General features: G+C 43.7%; 1 protein-coding gene across 1 annotated transcript; it reads right to left on the reverse strand.

Annotated features, from left to right (window-relative positions):
* Positions 1–4,683: 4,683 nt before the first annotated feature.
* pim2 (Pim-2 proto-oncogene, serine/threonine kinase) lies at positions 4,684–8,828 on the reverse strand. The gene is made up of 7 exons (XM_061735687.1): positions 7,837–8,828; positions 6,634–6,734; positions 6,490–6,540; positions 5,830–6,038; positions 5,574–5,743; positions 5,310–5,486; positions 4,684–5,230 (listed from the first exon to the last, which is right to left on the reverse strand). Exons 1-7 carry the CDS (start codon positions 7,892–7,894, stop codon positions 5,064–5,066), a joined length of 933 nt encoding a protein of 310 aa, XP_061591671.1. The 5' UTR covers positions 7,895–8,828; the 3' UTR covers positions 4,684–5,063.
* Between the last annotated feature and the right edge of the window lie 4,148 nt (positions 8,829–12,976).

The following is a 12,976-nucleotide window of genomic DNA, read 5'->3' on the forward strand; positions in this document are numbered from 1 at the left end:
AACCGGGAAACGTGCAATATCCGTAGGTGAAATGTAAAGTGTCTGATATTTACTGATATTTATTGTTATTTTATTAGTTATTGTCGTTTTAGTTTTTAAATGTTTACTCCTACTCATGTTTGTACTCTAATCGCCCTCTGCACAAGAATTTCTATGTACCTCAACAAATGTACAAATGGCAAATAAACTTGATGTTATTCATGTACATGAGGTTTCTTTAGAACAAACAAGGGTCTGCTATGGTGTTCCGCAGGGTTCAGTGCTAGGGCCAATCTTGTTCAGTTTTTACATGCAGTCCTTGGGAAGTATCACGGCATACATTTTCATTGCTATGCTGGTGATACACAGCTGTATTTGTCTATGAAGCCAGATGAAAGAGAACTTCAACAAATGTACAAATGGCAAATAAAATGTATCTATCCATCGATCTATTGTTGGGGCTAGATTCACTCTCCGAGACGCTCCGTACGTACGTAGTTGAATAGCATACGTAGTTGAATATATGTCGGGTCGGTTGTAATGCAGCATATTCCTCTCTGCAAATAAAAGCCCCCCCCTTCAAGTTCGACCAGATTGAACGAAATCTGTGTCCTGCTTTCCATTTCCTGTGGTTGTGATGGTATTGCATGAGTTTCTCGCATCTAGCTAAACACTGCACTTTGGGTGCAGTTTTTGGTCAATGTGAAAAAGAGGATGGAGCCTGGTCAAACAGCCATTAAGGAGATTACACCTAGCTTCAAACTCCCCAGTAAGTGTTTGAAGGTTCCTATCCAAATGGTGGTGCAGACGGCAGCCTAGGTATCATCATGTACACGCTGGTGAAGCCAACAGTAACAGATTACCATACACTCGTCTTTTGATGGTCTGAGGCAGTGTTTCTCAATCCTGGTCCTCGTGGGCCCCTGTCCTGCATGTTTTAGATGCTACCCTGCTTCAGCACACCGTGGTAAAAGTACCTGTGTCATTAACAGAGCTGTGCAGACCTTGGTGACAAGCTAATGAGGACCTTTAATTAGAATCAGGTGTGTTGGTGCAGGGAAACATCTAAAACATGCAGGACAGGGGCCCACGAGGACCAGGAGTGAGAAGCACTGGTCTGAGGGAAGGCCCACTACAAAAGCCTGCTCCATGAGAGGGTTGAACTAGATTATGAGATTGATGAGCTATGTACTGTGCCAGGGACTGCGCGCATTAGTCGATATAACTAATCCAGAAATTATCAAAATCAACAGCGATATCAAGCACGGGAACTGCACGAAAAAAAGCAGAATCAAGCGGGAGTTTGCGAGTTTGAGCCCAGAGACTGTCCATAACGAGTACGTGTATGTAAGAGTAAAACAAATGATATGGTAGAAATAAAGGTTCATTCTATAAATAAACTTGCCTTGCCTAAGATATGTCCAATTTGGGACGGTTAGCCTTGTATAGATTCTAACTCTATTTGAGTTTGTAACAATGGAATAAGAGGAAGAAAGTCATGAAATCACTTATAAACATATCATTTTAATGAAATAATAACAATAACAACAATAGAAACAGTACAAATCACAATAAATGCTTACTCATATTTATAAACTTCTATTAACTTATATAAATATATATTTACATAGTAAAATAAAACAGCAATAACAACAATAACAATTGTAGCTGTAAGTTTAAGATGTAGAAAGGCACGTCATTACTCATATTTATACTTACACTTACAATACTAATATTTTATACTAATATTTTACAATAAGATGTAGAAAGGCACGTAATTAATATTTAGATGAAAATTGGAGGAAGCAAAGTCCTAAAAAGCACACGGAACACACTTGCTTCACGTCTCTAAATGTTTTTCCCCACTCAGCAGCACACCCGCTGAGAAACCGACCCTGGTGATTGGTGACTCTATAGTGAGGCACGTGAGGCCGACTCCAGCGACCATAATTAGGTTCATCCCAGGGGCCAGAGTGGGCGACATCGAAGCAAATTTGAAGTTGCTGCAAGTAAATTTGGTAGTTATCATATATGTCTGCGCTAATGACACCTATCTATGCCAGCCGTTTCTGTGGAATTGGGATGGGGTCTAACAGACACGTGGATGATTTAGCTCCATTGACGACTGAGGTCAGCTCAGGGAGGTCTGCAAGGAGGCACTGAAGGAATGCACAGATCAACAGAGTTATGATTTTTTGTCAGCCTGCCTACAGTGCTGAACAGAAAACGTGGGTTACTTTTATTATCCTCTTATCAACGATGAATAATAAGCTGTTCTAGTTTTGTAAATTGCTTTTTATATACTATTAGAATATCTTTCCATTCACGATAAGAGTCTACAGACTTACAAGAGTCCTACTTCCTTTCCATTTTATGCACTTGTTTCAACATACGGATATGTGAATTATACTAGGGAGTTCAGCTCCTATGGTTGGAGACCCTCCTTCTCAAAGGAGCAACTGCATCTAAAGCTGAGTGCAGCAAATCTTCAGTGTTACTGAAGGATATCAATATCTGCAGAGGTAAAACTGGTTCACTATGTTCCACTGTAGTAAGGTGAGCGATGGCCCTTTAATTTAGCACTAGCTTTATCGGACAAACATCTGCTAAAATAATACTAATAATATATAATATAATATTTTGTGCTTGAACATCGACAAAGTTAAATTCAAACGTTATTAAATTATCAGATAGGAGGGAGTTTACAGGCAACACTAACAGATTATCGGGTTCAACACTGCAGGTGAAGACAAGATTGAGGGTATGAATAAATCAGTGTGTCGTTCATTTCTTGATTCCAGAAGAGAATATAAAGCTAATTAAGATTATCGCGATCAACATCCATCTGAATGTTAAAGTCACCCACTATGATGACCTTATGTGTAGTGCTCAATAAACCAGATAGGAAATCTGAAAATTCAGACAGGAACTCTAGATCAGGTCCAGATTAATCAAGATCATGGACAACCCTAGAACATCCTCTTCACAACACAGTGATTCAGCAACATAGTCTCAGTCAGAGGTTCTTCAGAGACCGTCCCTCCCACCTACAATTAATCTTTCGGACAACTTAAATTATGACGACTCGAACAGTTTGTTGACCACGGTAAGGAAACATGATTCAGATTCATAACAGCCACAAAACAAAACCTCAAGGGTTATTTAACTGTTTATTAAAGAACCCTTCAACGGTTTTATTTACCTCCAGCAGACGCCGGTGAAAGGGGCCTCATTTATCAACCGTATACGCACAGATCTGTGCGTAAAGCATGCGTATGAACATTCCCACGCAAAGTATGGAATTTATCAACATGTACCTGTGCGCAGAAACGCGTGTAAATGTAAGCACAACTCCGACCATGCATACACACAAAACCTAGTGGTAGAACAGTGAAACTACAAATAGAACCCAGTAAAAGAGTCAGTGTTCAGCGATCTCAAACTTCACACATGTGCCGTTTCCTCCAATTAATAAAAATTCTCCATTAGTAATTTAGACATTTTGAATAATTGGTGTGACAAGCTATAAAAGACAGCTTTGGCAGGACGATCTGAAAAGAAAATACAAGTACCATGGCTAATTTTGCACTGTTGGAGGATTTAGACCGTGCGCTCCGCAAAAACACGCTCCGCAGAGAGCGCGTCTTCAAAGAGCGTGCTGATCTGTTGATCTGTGAGAGCACGGAGCGGCTTCTCAGCAGGAACCGCTTCCCCCAAAACATTCTGATGGATCTATGCCGTGATTTACAACCTACTGTATGTTGGAGCGAGAGACAAAACGCACCACCATCCCAGTTAAAAAAGGATTTCACGCCATCGCCGGATTCCCAAACATAATTGGAGCTATAGATTGCACCCACATCGCCATAAAATCACAATCACACAATGAATTCAGTTACGTGAACATAAAAGGATTTCATTTAATCCATGCACAAATAATCTGCGATGCAACTATGTATCTGTCAAACGTTGTTGCCCTGTGGCCTGAACGCACAACTCATGTATTCTGCAGAACAGCTCTGTTGGTGTGAAACCTCCAAGCAGGAGCTTTTGACTCCAACCAAATCTTAATTTATATGGATAATCTTCCAAGAAATATATCAAACATGGTCAACATTATTATTTTACTAGGTAAATATCATAAATGAAAATGGAATAACAGCAAACCCTCCATTGTACATCTGAAAAACGAATGTAAACTGTACTTAGCGTCTCTAAAACTGATGTGTGAAAAAACGATATTGCCAAAAGCTTATATGAAACGATGTCTTTGTTTAATTTTTACCCCCCCCCCCAAATGTTGAATATCTGTAGATAATTGATGGTTTCGTTTCATTTGCCTTTTGTTGTAAACCCTACAGAATTTTGTTCAATAAAGTTTGAAAACCTCCAAGCAGGAGCTGTTGTTGCTCCATATATGGTCAATTGAGGCGTTTCTGAATGCAAATGACGCTAACCGTGCACGACAGTTAAGAACAGGTGGGATTTATCATCACTGATGTGCATACGACCGGTGTCCGCATGTTTGATAAATCCGGATTTTTTTGTACTTACACACATTCTAAATTTCATTCCTACGACAGAATTTAGAACCTTTTCTACGAACGGTTGATAAATGAGGCCCCAGGATTCCTGTCACAGTTCCACCTCTATTTTTAATTGTTTTCGTGGATTTTATTTTCATGCAGATGTAAAACAGGACAAGATGCAAGTTGACAAACTCTTTTATTTATGCGGATCTCCTTTGTTCTGATCCAAACTTTCTTATTTAATGTAAATAAACAGTACCAAGTGACGAGGAGCCACTTTGATGAAGAACCACGGAAGAACACACCTCCTCTAAGAACAGAGGAACGCCGCGCTCGAGAACATCAGACTCTGTTCCCTGTTCCATCTTATCTTCACTGATCGTTCACCTGAACGCAGTCCGAGCTTCGGGTCGGTCCAGGCCCGGCCCGGTGGCCAGTCTCTGCTGCAGCCCGCCCACAACGCATAAATAATCAATAAATAAGGAGCTGATCAAGGATCAGCAGATGAACGACGCCAGGCTTCAGTCTTTATTCTGGTTGCGAGACCGGCTCGGTTCACAGCGAAGGGCTGGGCAAGGTGCGTCCCGCCTCCTCTTCCTCCTCTTCCTCCTCCTCCTCCTCCTCGCCGCCTCGCTGCATCCAGGGGTGAGACAGGATCTCCTCCAGAGAGGGGCGGTCCTCGGGCTGGTACGACAGACACCAGCCAATCAGAGAGCGGCATTCTGGGAGGAAACAGAGACGGGTCACTAAACAGGACAAGCACACACTCTGACCAATGAGGCTAGAGGGGTGGAGCCTCACCATTAGAGACCCGCCTGGTGAAGGTGGGTGTGGCTTTGACGATGTCTTGGTCGCGCTCGAATGGGATGTCGCCGCAGACCATGTCGAAGAGCAGCACGCCAAGGGACCAGACGGTGAGCGGGACCGCCGTGTATGACCGCGACTCGATCCACTCAGGGGGGCTGTAGACCCGCGTACCTGAAGGGGGGGACGGGTGTTAGAGGCATCGCCTTAAGCAACTCGTGCTTCAGCTCGGATCAGAATCTCCTTCTTCCCGCATCGTACCTTCAAACTCGCTGTACGCCGTCTCTTTGAGCGACGCCCCTGACCCAAAGTCGATGACCTTCACCTCCAGCGTCCTCGTGTCCACCACGATGTTCTCGTCTTTGATGTCTCTGTGGACGACGCCGTGCGCATGGATGAAGCACAGAGCCTCCACGATCTGCCGGAAGACCCTGCAGAGACGAAGCAGAGAGGAGGTCAGTGAGAGGAGGAGGAGCAACGCCGGTGGAGAGGTAGACGGGTCCGAGCGAGCAGTCACCTAAGGGCGAAGCGTTCGGGCAGCGCTCCTCGCTCCGTGATGAAGTCGAACAGATCCTGACACTGCGGTGGCCGCTCCAGCACCAGCAGGAAGCCCAACCCCTCCACCTCGAACCAGTCCAGCAGGCGAATGACGCCGCCATGGCCTCCGACATCAGACAACTGCTGCAGGAGGGCGATCTCCATGGGAACAGGGCGGAGCTCGCCCGGCTGAGGGACACAAAGGAAAAGGGAATTATTAGTGGAGGTAAAAAAGAAAAACCTGAACGTTAACGCTCACTTCCTGTGATGACGTGATGGATATCAGCAGGAAGTGGCCCCCGTTGTCACCACATTCATGAGTCATTATTTTCTTAAAAATGTCAGGAACTCCCGCCGGGTTATTTTTCACCCATTTTCTGCAGGTGCTTTCAGGTGTTTATGCTCTATGTTCTTTTATTATTGTGGTGGCGGGAATTTTATTTTGTCACTGGGGGGAAACCCTGTAACTGAACCGTGATGTCACAGGTTTCCGTGGGAACCAAGGGACCTCCCCCACCCTCCACCCCACAGCTGCAGTTCCCCTCCCAGTCCAGCAGAGGGCTCTGTTTACGCCCTAAATGCAGCTCAGCTAGACTGGGAACCATTGTGGGCTCTGGGACGGGTCTGAGGCGGGACTCACCAGTCTTGCCCACTGCTGAACTCTGTCGCTGGGAACCTGCTTGATGGCGACCTGAAAGAACAAACGGGGACACAAATGTGAGGATGTGGGTCTCCAGGTGTAGCCTGAGAGGACATGTGACCCGCAGGGGTGACGGATCCTCACCTGTTGTCCATCTGAGACTCTCTGTCCTGAGAACACGGAGCCGAAGCCACCGCTGCCAAGCAGAGGGCCGCAGGCGTACCGGCTGAAGAACAGCTCCTTCCCTGAGGACCAAAACACAGGTCATGAGACTCAGACAGCTGCGCCCAGGGTTTCTCTCACACTTTCAAAACCACCAATTACATGAGTGTGGGGGGGAAAAGCACTTTGGTGTCAAACACCACATTTTAACTGATAACTCAGTGATATATACCACTACAGTCACTCTGCTGTAGATTTTTGACATTCGTATATTTATATATTTTTTTTTTTGTACATAAGGAGACATGCCCTGTTCATTTTTATTCTACTTTATTCTTGTTCTATTTGAGATTTTCAACGTCTTGTCCTGCAATGGCCCCTCGGGGATGAATAAAGTTTTCTGAATCTGAATTTCAGAATTTAATTTTCACTTTATTCTCGACTCATTCCCTTTCATGACACGCTAAAAGCTGGTGGTTATTCTGCAGGATCGCCTCCTTTATGTGCGACCTGTTTATAAACGGGGTCACACTGCGACAGCGGCGAAGTTGGTTTCAGGTTGGAGAACCTCTCGGATCAATACAGCTTCTGCTATCTATGGAGGTAGATGCGTTTCTTAATTATTTAATTTAAAAAAAGATTGCTTCAATCAAAAAAAATATATTTTCAATTTAAAAAAAAAACCACTTCAATAAAAAAAAAATGTATTTCAATCAAAGAAAAAGTGTTTGAACGCAAAAAATATTTGAGACTCAAAAAATGCATTTGAACAGTTTTTCGACCGCTTCTGAATCACGTTGTTGAACCAAGAGACCAGACCAGATATTGTTATTGCACCAAATCGTTGTTCGATAATTATATCACCTTATTATTACAAACTAAAAAGCAGTCTGTCAGAAAGTTCGAGTATGAGCCTGATCCGAACCTGTCGCAACACGACTGAACATAACTCAAGCTTAAACTTCTTTTAGAAAAAAGAAGCTCAATTTTTATATAACAACGCAGTTTGTCTTTTGTAATATTTATAATTTGTCTCTTGAAATATTCGGCTTAAGGTTGGAAGACGTCTCTCAACCTGAAACACGCTTCACTCTCGGCGGGACTCAAACTCAAACAGTAAAACACGTGGTATATCTGATATAAAACCACTTTCTAAAAAGCATGCAATTGTCCTCTTGTTCTTACCGTTTTTGCCTCCGACCTCGTCCTCCTTATGAAGCTCCACGACTTTTATATCCAACATTTTCGTGAGTTTTTTCAGTTAGTTGAAGCTGATAAAATGCATCCTGTGTTTGACGTAAATCCCCTTTATAGTAAAAAATTTCTCCGTTTTAATCAGCAGTTTATTAATCCACAGCCAGACAACAGAAATGTAGTTTCCTGCTGTTTAAACCCTAAAGCCGACCCAGACCGAGTCCACTATCTTGTCTCTGATCTGCGTTTGTTTTCTTCTGCTTTTATGCGCTCAAGCCACGCCCACTACGGACTTGTTGTCCAATCAGAAAACAGACGTGGCCCAATGTTTTGAATCGTTGAGCCAATCAGACTCGAGCTGCGCTTCATGAATATTCAAATCTCGCGGGAGTAATTCGTAGTATTTCGACCGACGAGGCGGAGCGCGTGCGCGCGAGGAGGAGCTGACGGGAAACAGGCGCGCGTTTCTCATCAGAGACGCGCCTGCGCGCCCGCACACACCGCCGGTTTCGCTGTGACGCGCATGCGCGGCCGCACTGTCGTTTCCTGCGGCTTGTTCCCGCGGAGATGATGCTGCGTTCAGGGACAACTGAGCAGTCCGAATTACCGAAGTTCCACCCTAAAAACCCTGTAAATACTCCGAGTAAGCACAATTCAGATTTTGAACTAGACATAAACCTGGGGAGTTTCCAAAATTTAAAGATTTTTGCGTCCGAAATTCCATCCTTCCACCCTAATGAGTAGCAAAAACAGTATGTGAGATTTTTTTAGCGAAACATTAGTACGTACACAATAGTATGCACTATCCATACTCAATCGGGAGAAATTTATTAGTATGGATTGATGGACACTAGCTAAGCAGAAACTTCCCACAATGCAATGCAGCAGTGTTTGGTTGCTAAGTGATACGTATATGTCATAAGTATAATATTATTATTATTATATGGTAAATGGCTTACACATATAGCACTTTACACTGTAGACACACACACACACACACACACACACACACACACACACACACACACACACACACACACACACACACACACACACACACACACACACACACACACACACACACACACACACACACACCGGTTGTCGGCGGAGCTGCCACACAACGGCGCTGACCTCACAACCGGGAGATTCAGTGTCTTGGCCAAGGACACAGGAGGAACTAGGGTTCGAACCACTGACCTTCAGGTTCATGGGCGAACACTCTACCAACTGAGCCACCTTCCCCTATATAATAATATTATATAATGTAATCTTGTTTTGGCCAGGATAAACGGGAAAGAGCAGAGCGGTGCTGCTACTGCTGCTGCGACAACTCCCCCTCCCAACGGCAGGAAGTGCCGTATGCGCTCTGAGTAGTACGTCCAAATTAATGCATACAGTACTACTGATATTTACTCAAAAATGTGCCGAACTTAAGTATACTTTTTGAGTATATACTGTTTAGTATGGGATTTCAGACGCACCGCCTGTTAATATTCCGAGTAAGCACAATTCCGATTTAAAACTAGACATAAACCTGGGGAGTTTCCAGAATTCAAAGATTTTTTTTTTTGTCCCATCCAGGGTCTCTAGCTTTTTGGGGCCAGCAAAATTTAGTTTGGAAGGGCCCCATTTTGTTAATAAAATAAAAATAAAAAACTCACAGTGGTGTTGGAGGTCAAATTCAAGAATAAAATCAAAGAGAAACGGTTGGAAAGTCAAAAGAGATTTATACATTTACAAATTTGCAAAAAAAAAAATTCGTTTCTGACTTAAACTTGTTTATTTTCAAGAAAAAAAAACATTGAAATGTAAAAGAGAAAAGACAGAAACTATGACTTTATAAATGATTAACCTTTGCAAGATTACAACATAAATGCACCATATTGATGTTTCAGGCTAACGTGGCTACCACATCTGTACGAACTGACGTACGTAGAAGAGTTGGACAAACCAACTGTTCGGTTTCTGAAGAGTGGTGTTGAAGCCTCGTTTTTGTCTCACCACATGGTGCCACGTTGGTTAGAAATTACCCTGTCCAACCCTCCAGGCACTCCCAAAAACAGGAAAGTGGGCAGTCCAAGAGTTGCTGGAAGCCAGATTGAACACGGTTACCAGAGTTCAATAATTAGAAGTTTTTCTGGCTTGTCTTCGCTTATTCTAACCTATGATGCTAATTCATGTTATTTAACATTTATTCTGAATAAATCTGTCCAAAAGTCAGTATTTCAGATGCTGCCAGCAAAACTGCATCGCAAACAAGTACTAGCAGAGATGAAAAGAGGACTAGTGACGCTCTGCTGGGACCTGGGATCACGCATGGCCTGTGGGTCGACTAAACCTCGGAGCAAACGCCATCAAGTAACAAGTAATGGTGGTCATTATGAGCTAGCTGTTGGCCAGTGGTCCGGTTAGTCGACTTGGCAGGAACCTGAAATAATCCAATGTAGCTCGATCAGAAAATCCAGCTGCAATAAAGACGAATATCTAGAGACCGATGATCTATAGACCGATGATCTAGAGACAGTTGATCTAGACACTGATGATCTAGAGATCGATATAAAAATATGTTCTGGTAGGTCTTTATTCAGCTTACAAGTCATGCTAAGAACCGAGGAGCGAATGCTGACCATTAGCTATTGTCAATGCCAGTTGTCAATCAAAACCCCCCTAATTATCCATCAATCCATCCTCTATAATTAAAATAATAATAATAACAAAATTATTTTCTCTGCACTCAGTGGTTTATAGCATCATTTAGAAACATTTGAATTATTCTACATATACTCTGTTTGAGCAATTCTTAATATAAGAATAGAAATTAGTCAAACATAGTGTGTTTCTATGGATAAACGTGGGAAAGGTGAATTTAAAAAGTTGCAAAAAGGAGTGTTTCTGCTCCGTCTGGCTTCTGGGTTTGAGTGTGTGGTACTCTGTAAATGGATAAATACTCGTCTTTTCTTGAACAATTGAAAAACTGATTTCCATGTAACTCAGAATAACCACATCTGAACCCTGATCTCAACGTCGCACGGCTCCTGCACAGACAACAGTGAAGCCCCTCTGAAGTTGCGGTTCTCGATGGAGAGGGAGGTCGCCACGTTTGAGCCAGCTGTGGGCTGCTCGCATCTTTTTCTCAGATATGAGGCCAGTTTCCTGTTCCTGACACAAAAATGTGTCATGATGACAATTCACGACAATTCGGAGAAGAAATGTTACTTAAGTGGCTATCTTTACACTCCCCACAGTCAGCAGCTAAAAAACAACCCCACACCTCTGTCATCATTTACGTCCTCACCGTAGTTCTTAGAAGTTTTAATGAGTTATCATCTTTCATATTTTTTTGGGACCATGTAAATCTTTCAGCTTCATTAGGTGATGATCCAGAGATCAGAAACATACACATTTTTAGTTGTCAATGACTGTAACGAGGAGGCCACATCTGGCGTTCTGGAGCAAATATTCCAACTTCCACGCCGAAGCTTACCGAGAAAAAGTGCGGCCCCTCTACAGACCACTCGGGCCTGGTTCTTGAGACTCAGGACCCGTGGGACGCCTGATGACTGCTGCAGACCTAGCGCCACGAGTGACTCTTGTTTTGGACACCAATTTGATCACAGCATATGAAATTAGGAAGTTTGGACAGATTTGATCAGAAGAAAAGTAAAATGATATTAATTAGCATCATAGGTTAGCATAAGCTGAATCAGCTGAGTGAATGAGTTGGCCGTGTTCTATTTGGTTACGGCTTCTTGCAACATGTCCAGGGAAAAGACTTCAAAAATCAGTCTTCCGACCGTGGTGCATAATTAAAACAAATAAAACACATCATCGTATCCCTCCCCTATGCAGTCTTAGAGGTCACATGTGCTTCCTGAGGTTTTAATGACATGTCTTGTTGAAAATCTACAGAGATAAAGTACAACAACTCCCTGTTTAATGTGACTTTACAGCCCGGACCAGAGCAGCTGATTTTATGGGGCGGAGTCGCACATTAGACTCCACCCATCTCTTCTGTGAGGCGTGCTTCTTTTGAAATCAGTGTTAAAATGTTTTGCCAGCCACTTATGGAGTAGCAAAAGCAGCATGTAAAGTTGTGGGAGGAGCTAAAACGTCTACTCTTGTATTGGTCTGTGATGTCACAGGCTGCTGCAGATGGGATTTTGTTAAGATTTTAAACTGCACATTTTTACCCTCAAACACTTTCTGTGTTTAATGGTAAAACTTGCCTGTTTGGGTTTATTTAACCCGATGCAACCATGTTGCCATGACTACGGCCTTCTTGTCCAGTGGAGGTTCTCCACGGATCCTGCTTGAGTTTGTGTCTCGTTGACGTAAATGCTGCTCTTCTTCCTCCTACGGGATCATGAAGATCAACCTGACCTGACCTCCTTTCTCCAGCTCCCATCTTCACCTCCTGTTTGGTTTAAGAAAATAAAAGCTTTGTTCTTCCATCTGAGGATCTGTCCAGCAGAAGTCCTGCTGAAGAACACACTGCAACCCTCCTGGTCCTCCTCTGCTGTCACTTCAGTAACCGTCTCATCTGCTCAACCACAACCACACAGAAGAACTGGACTAACGCTCTGTGACGCCCCCTTCGGGTGTCTGGACGAAATCTTTGGAAGTTCCTGTTGGTGCCATCTTGTCAGGAGCTGACTCCACCGAAGAGTGTGGAACAAACAAACGTGGAAGTTGGTTAGACCACGTCCACCTTACCTCTTTTACCACCAGCTAAATTTCATAGTTAAGATTGGCTCATGCTAATCGACGCTGCAAACTAACGTTGGCTGACGTTGACTGGCAGATTGGAAACACAGACGTCGTTATGGAAACCATCTGAAACCAGGACCGCTGAACTGCTGCCAGAGCTACCGGGCTGGTCTGGCCGCTGACCAGCAATCATCAGCTACAGACCGCTGGGCTTCAGACAGAGCTAATCTGGAACGGGCGTCAGCGAGGGCAGAAGCTGACTGCTGCTGCACCTGAACCACCTTCCCCTCCAAACCCGTCCAACCTAAAACCTGAAACAGCAGCAGTATGCAGTTAGAGCACGTGTGGGACTCCAGTCCTCGAGCACCGCTGTCCCACATGTTTTAGATGTCTCCTCGCACCAACACACCTGATTCAGAGG

Source organism: Cololabis saira, chromosome 12 (assembly GCF_033807715.1).
Source record: "Cololabis saira isolate AMF1-May2022 chromosome 12, fColSai1.1, whole genome shotgun sequence".
Classification (NCBI taxonomy): Eukaryota; Metazoa; Chordata; class Actinopteri; order Beloniformes; family Belonidae; genus Cololabis; species Cololabis saira.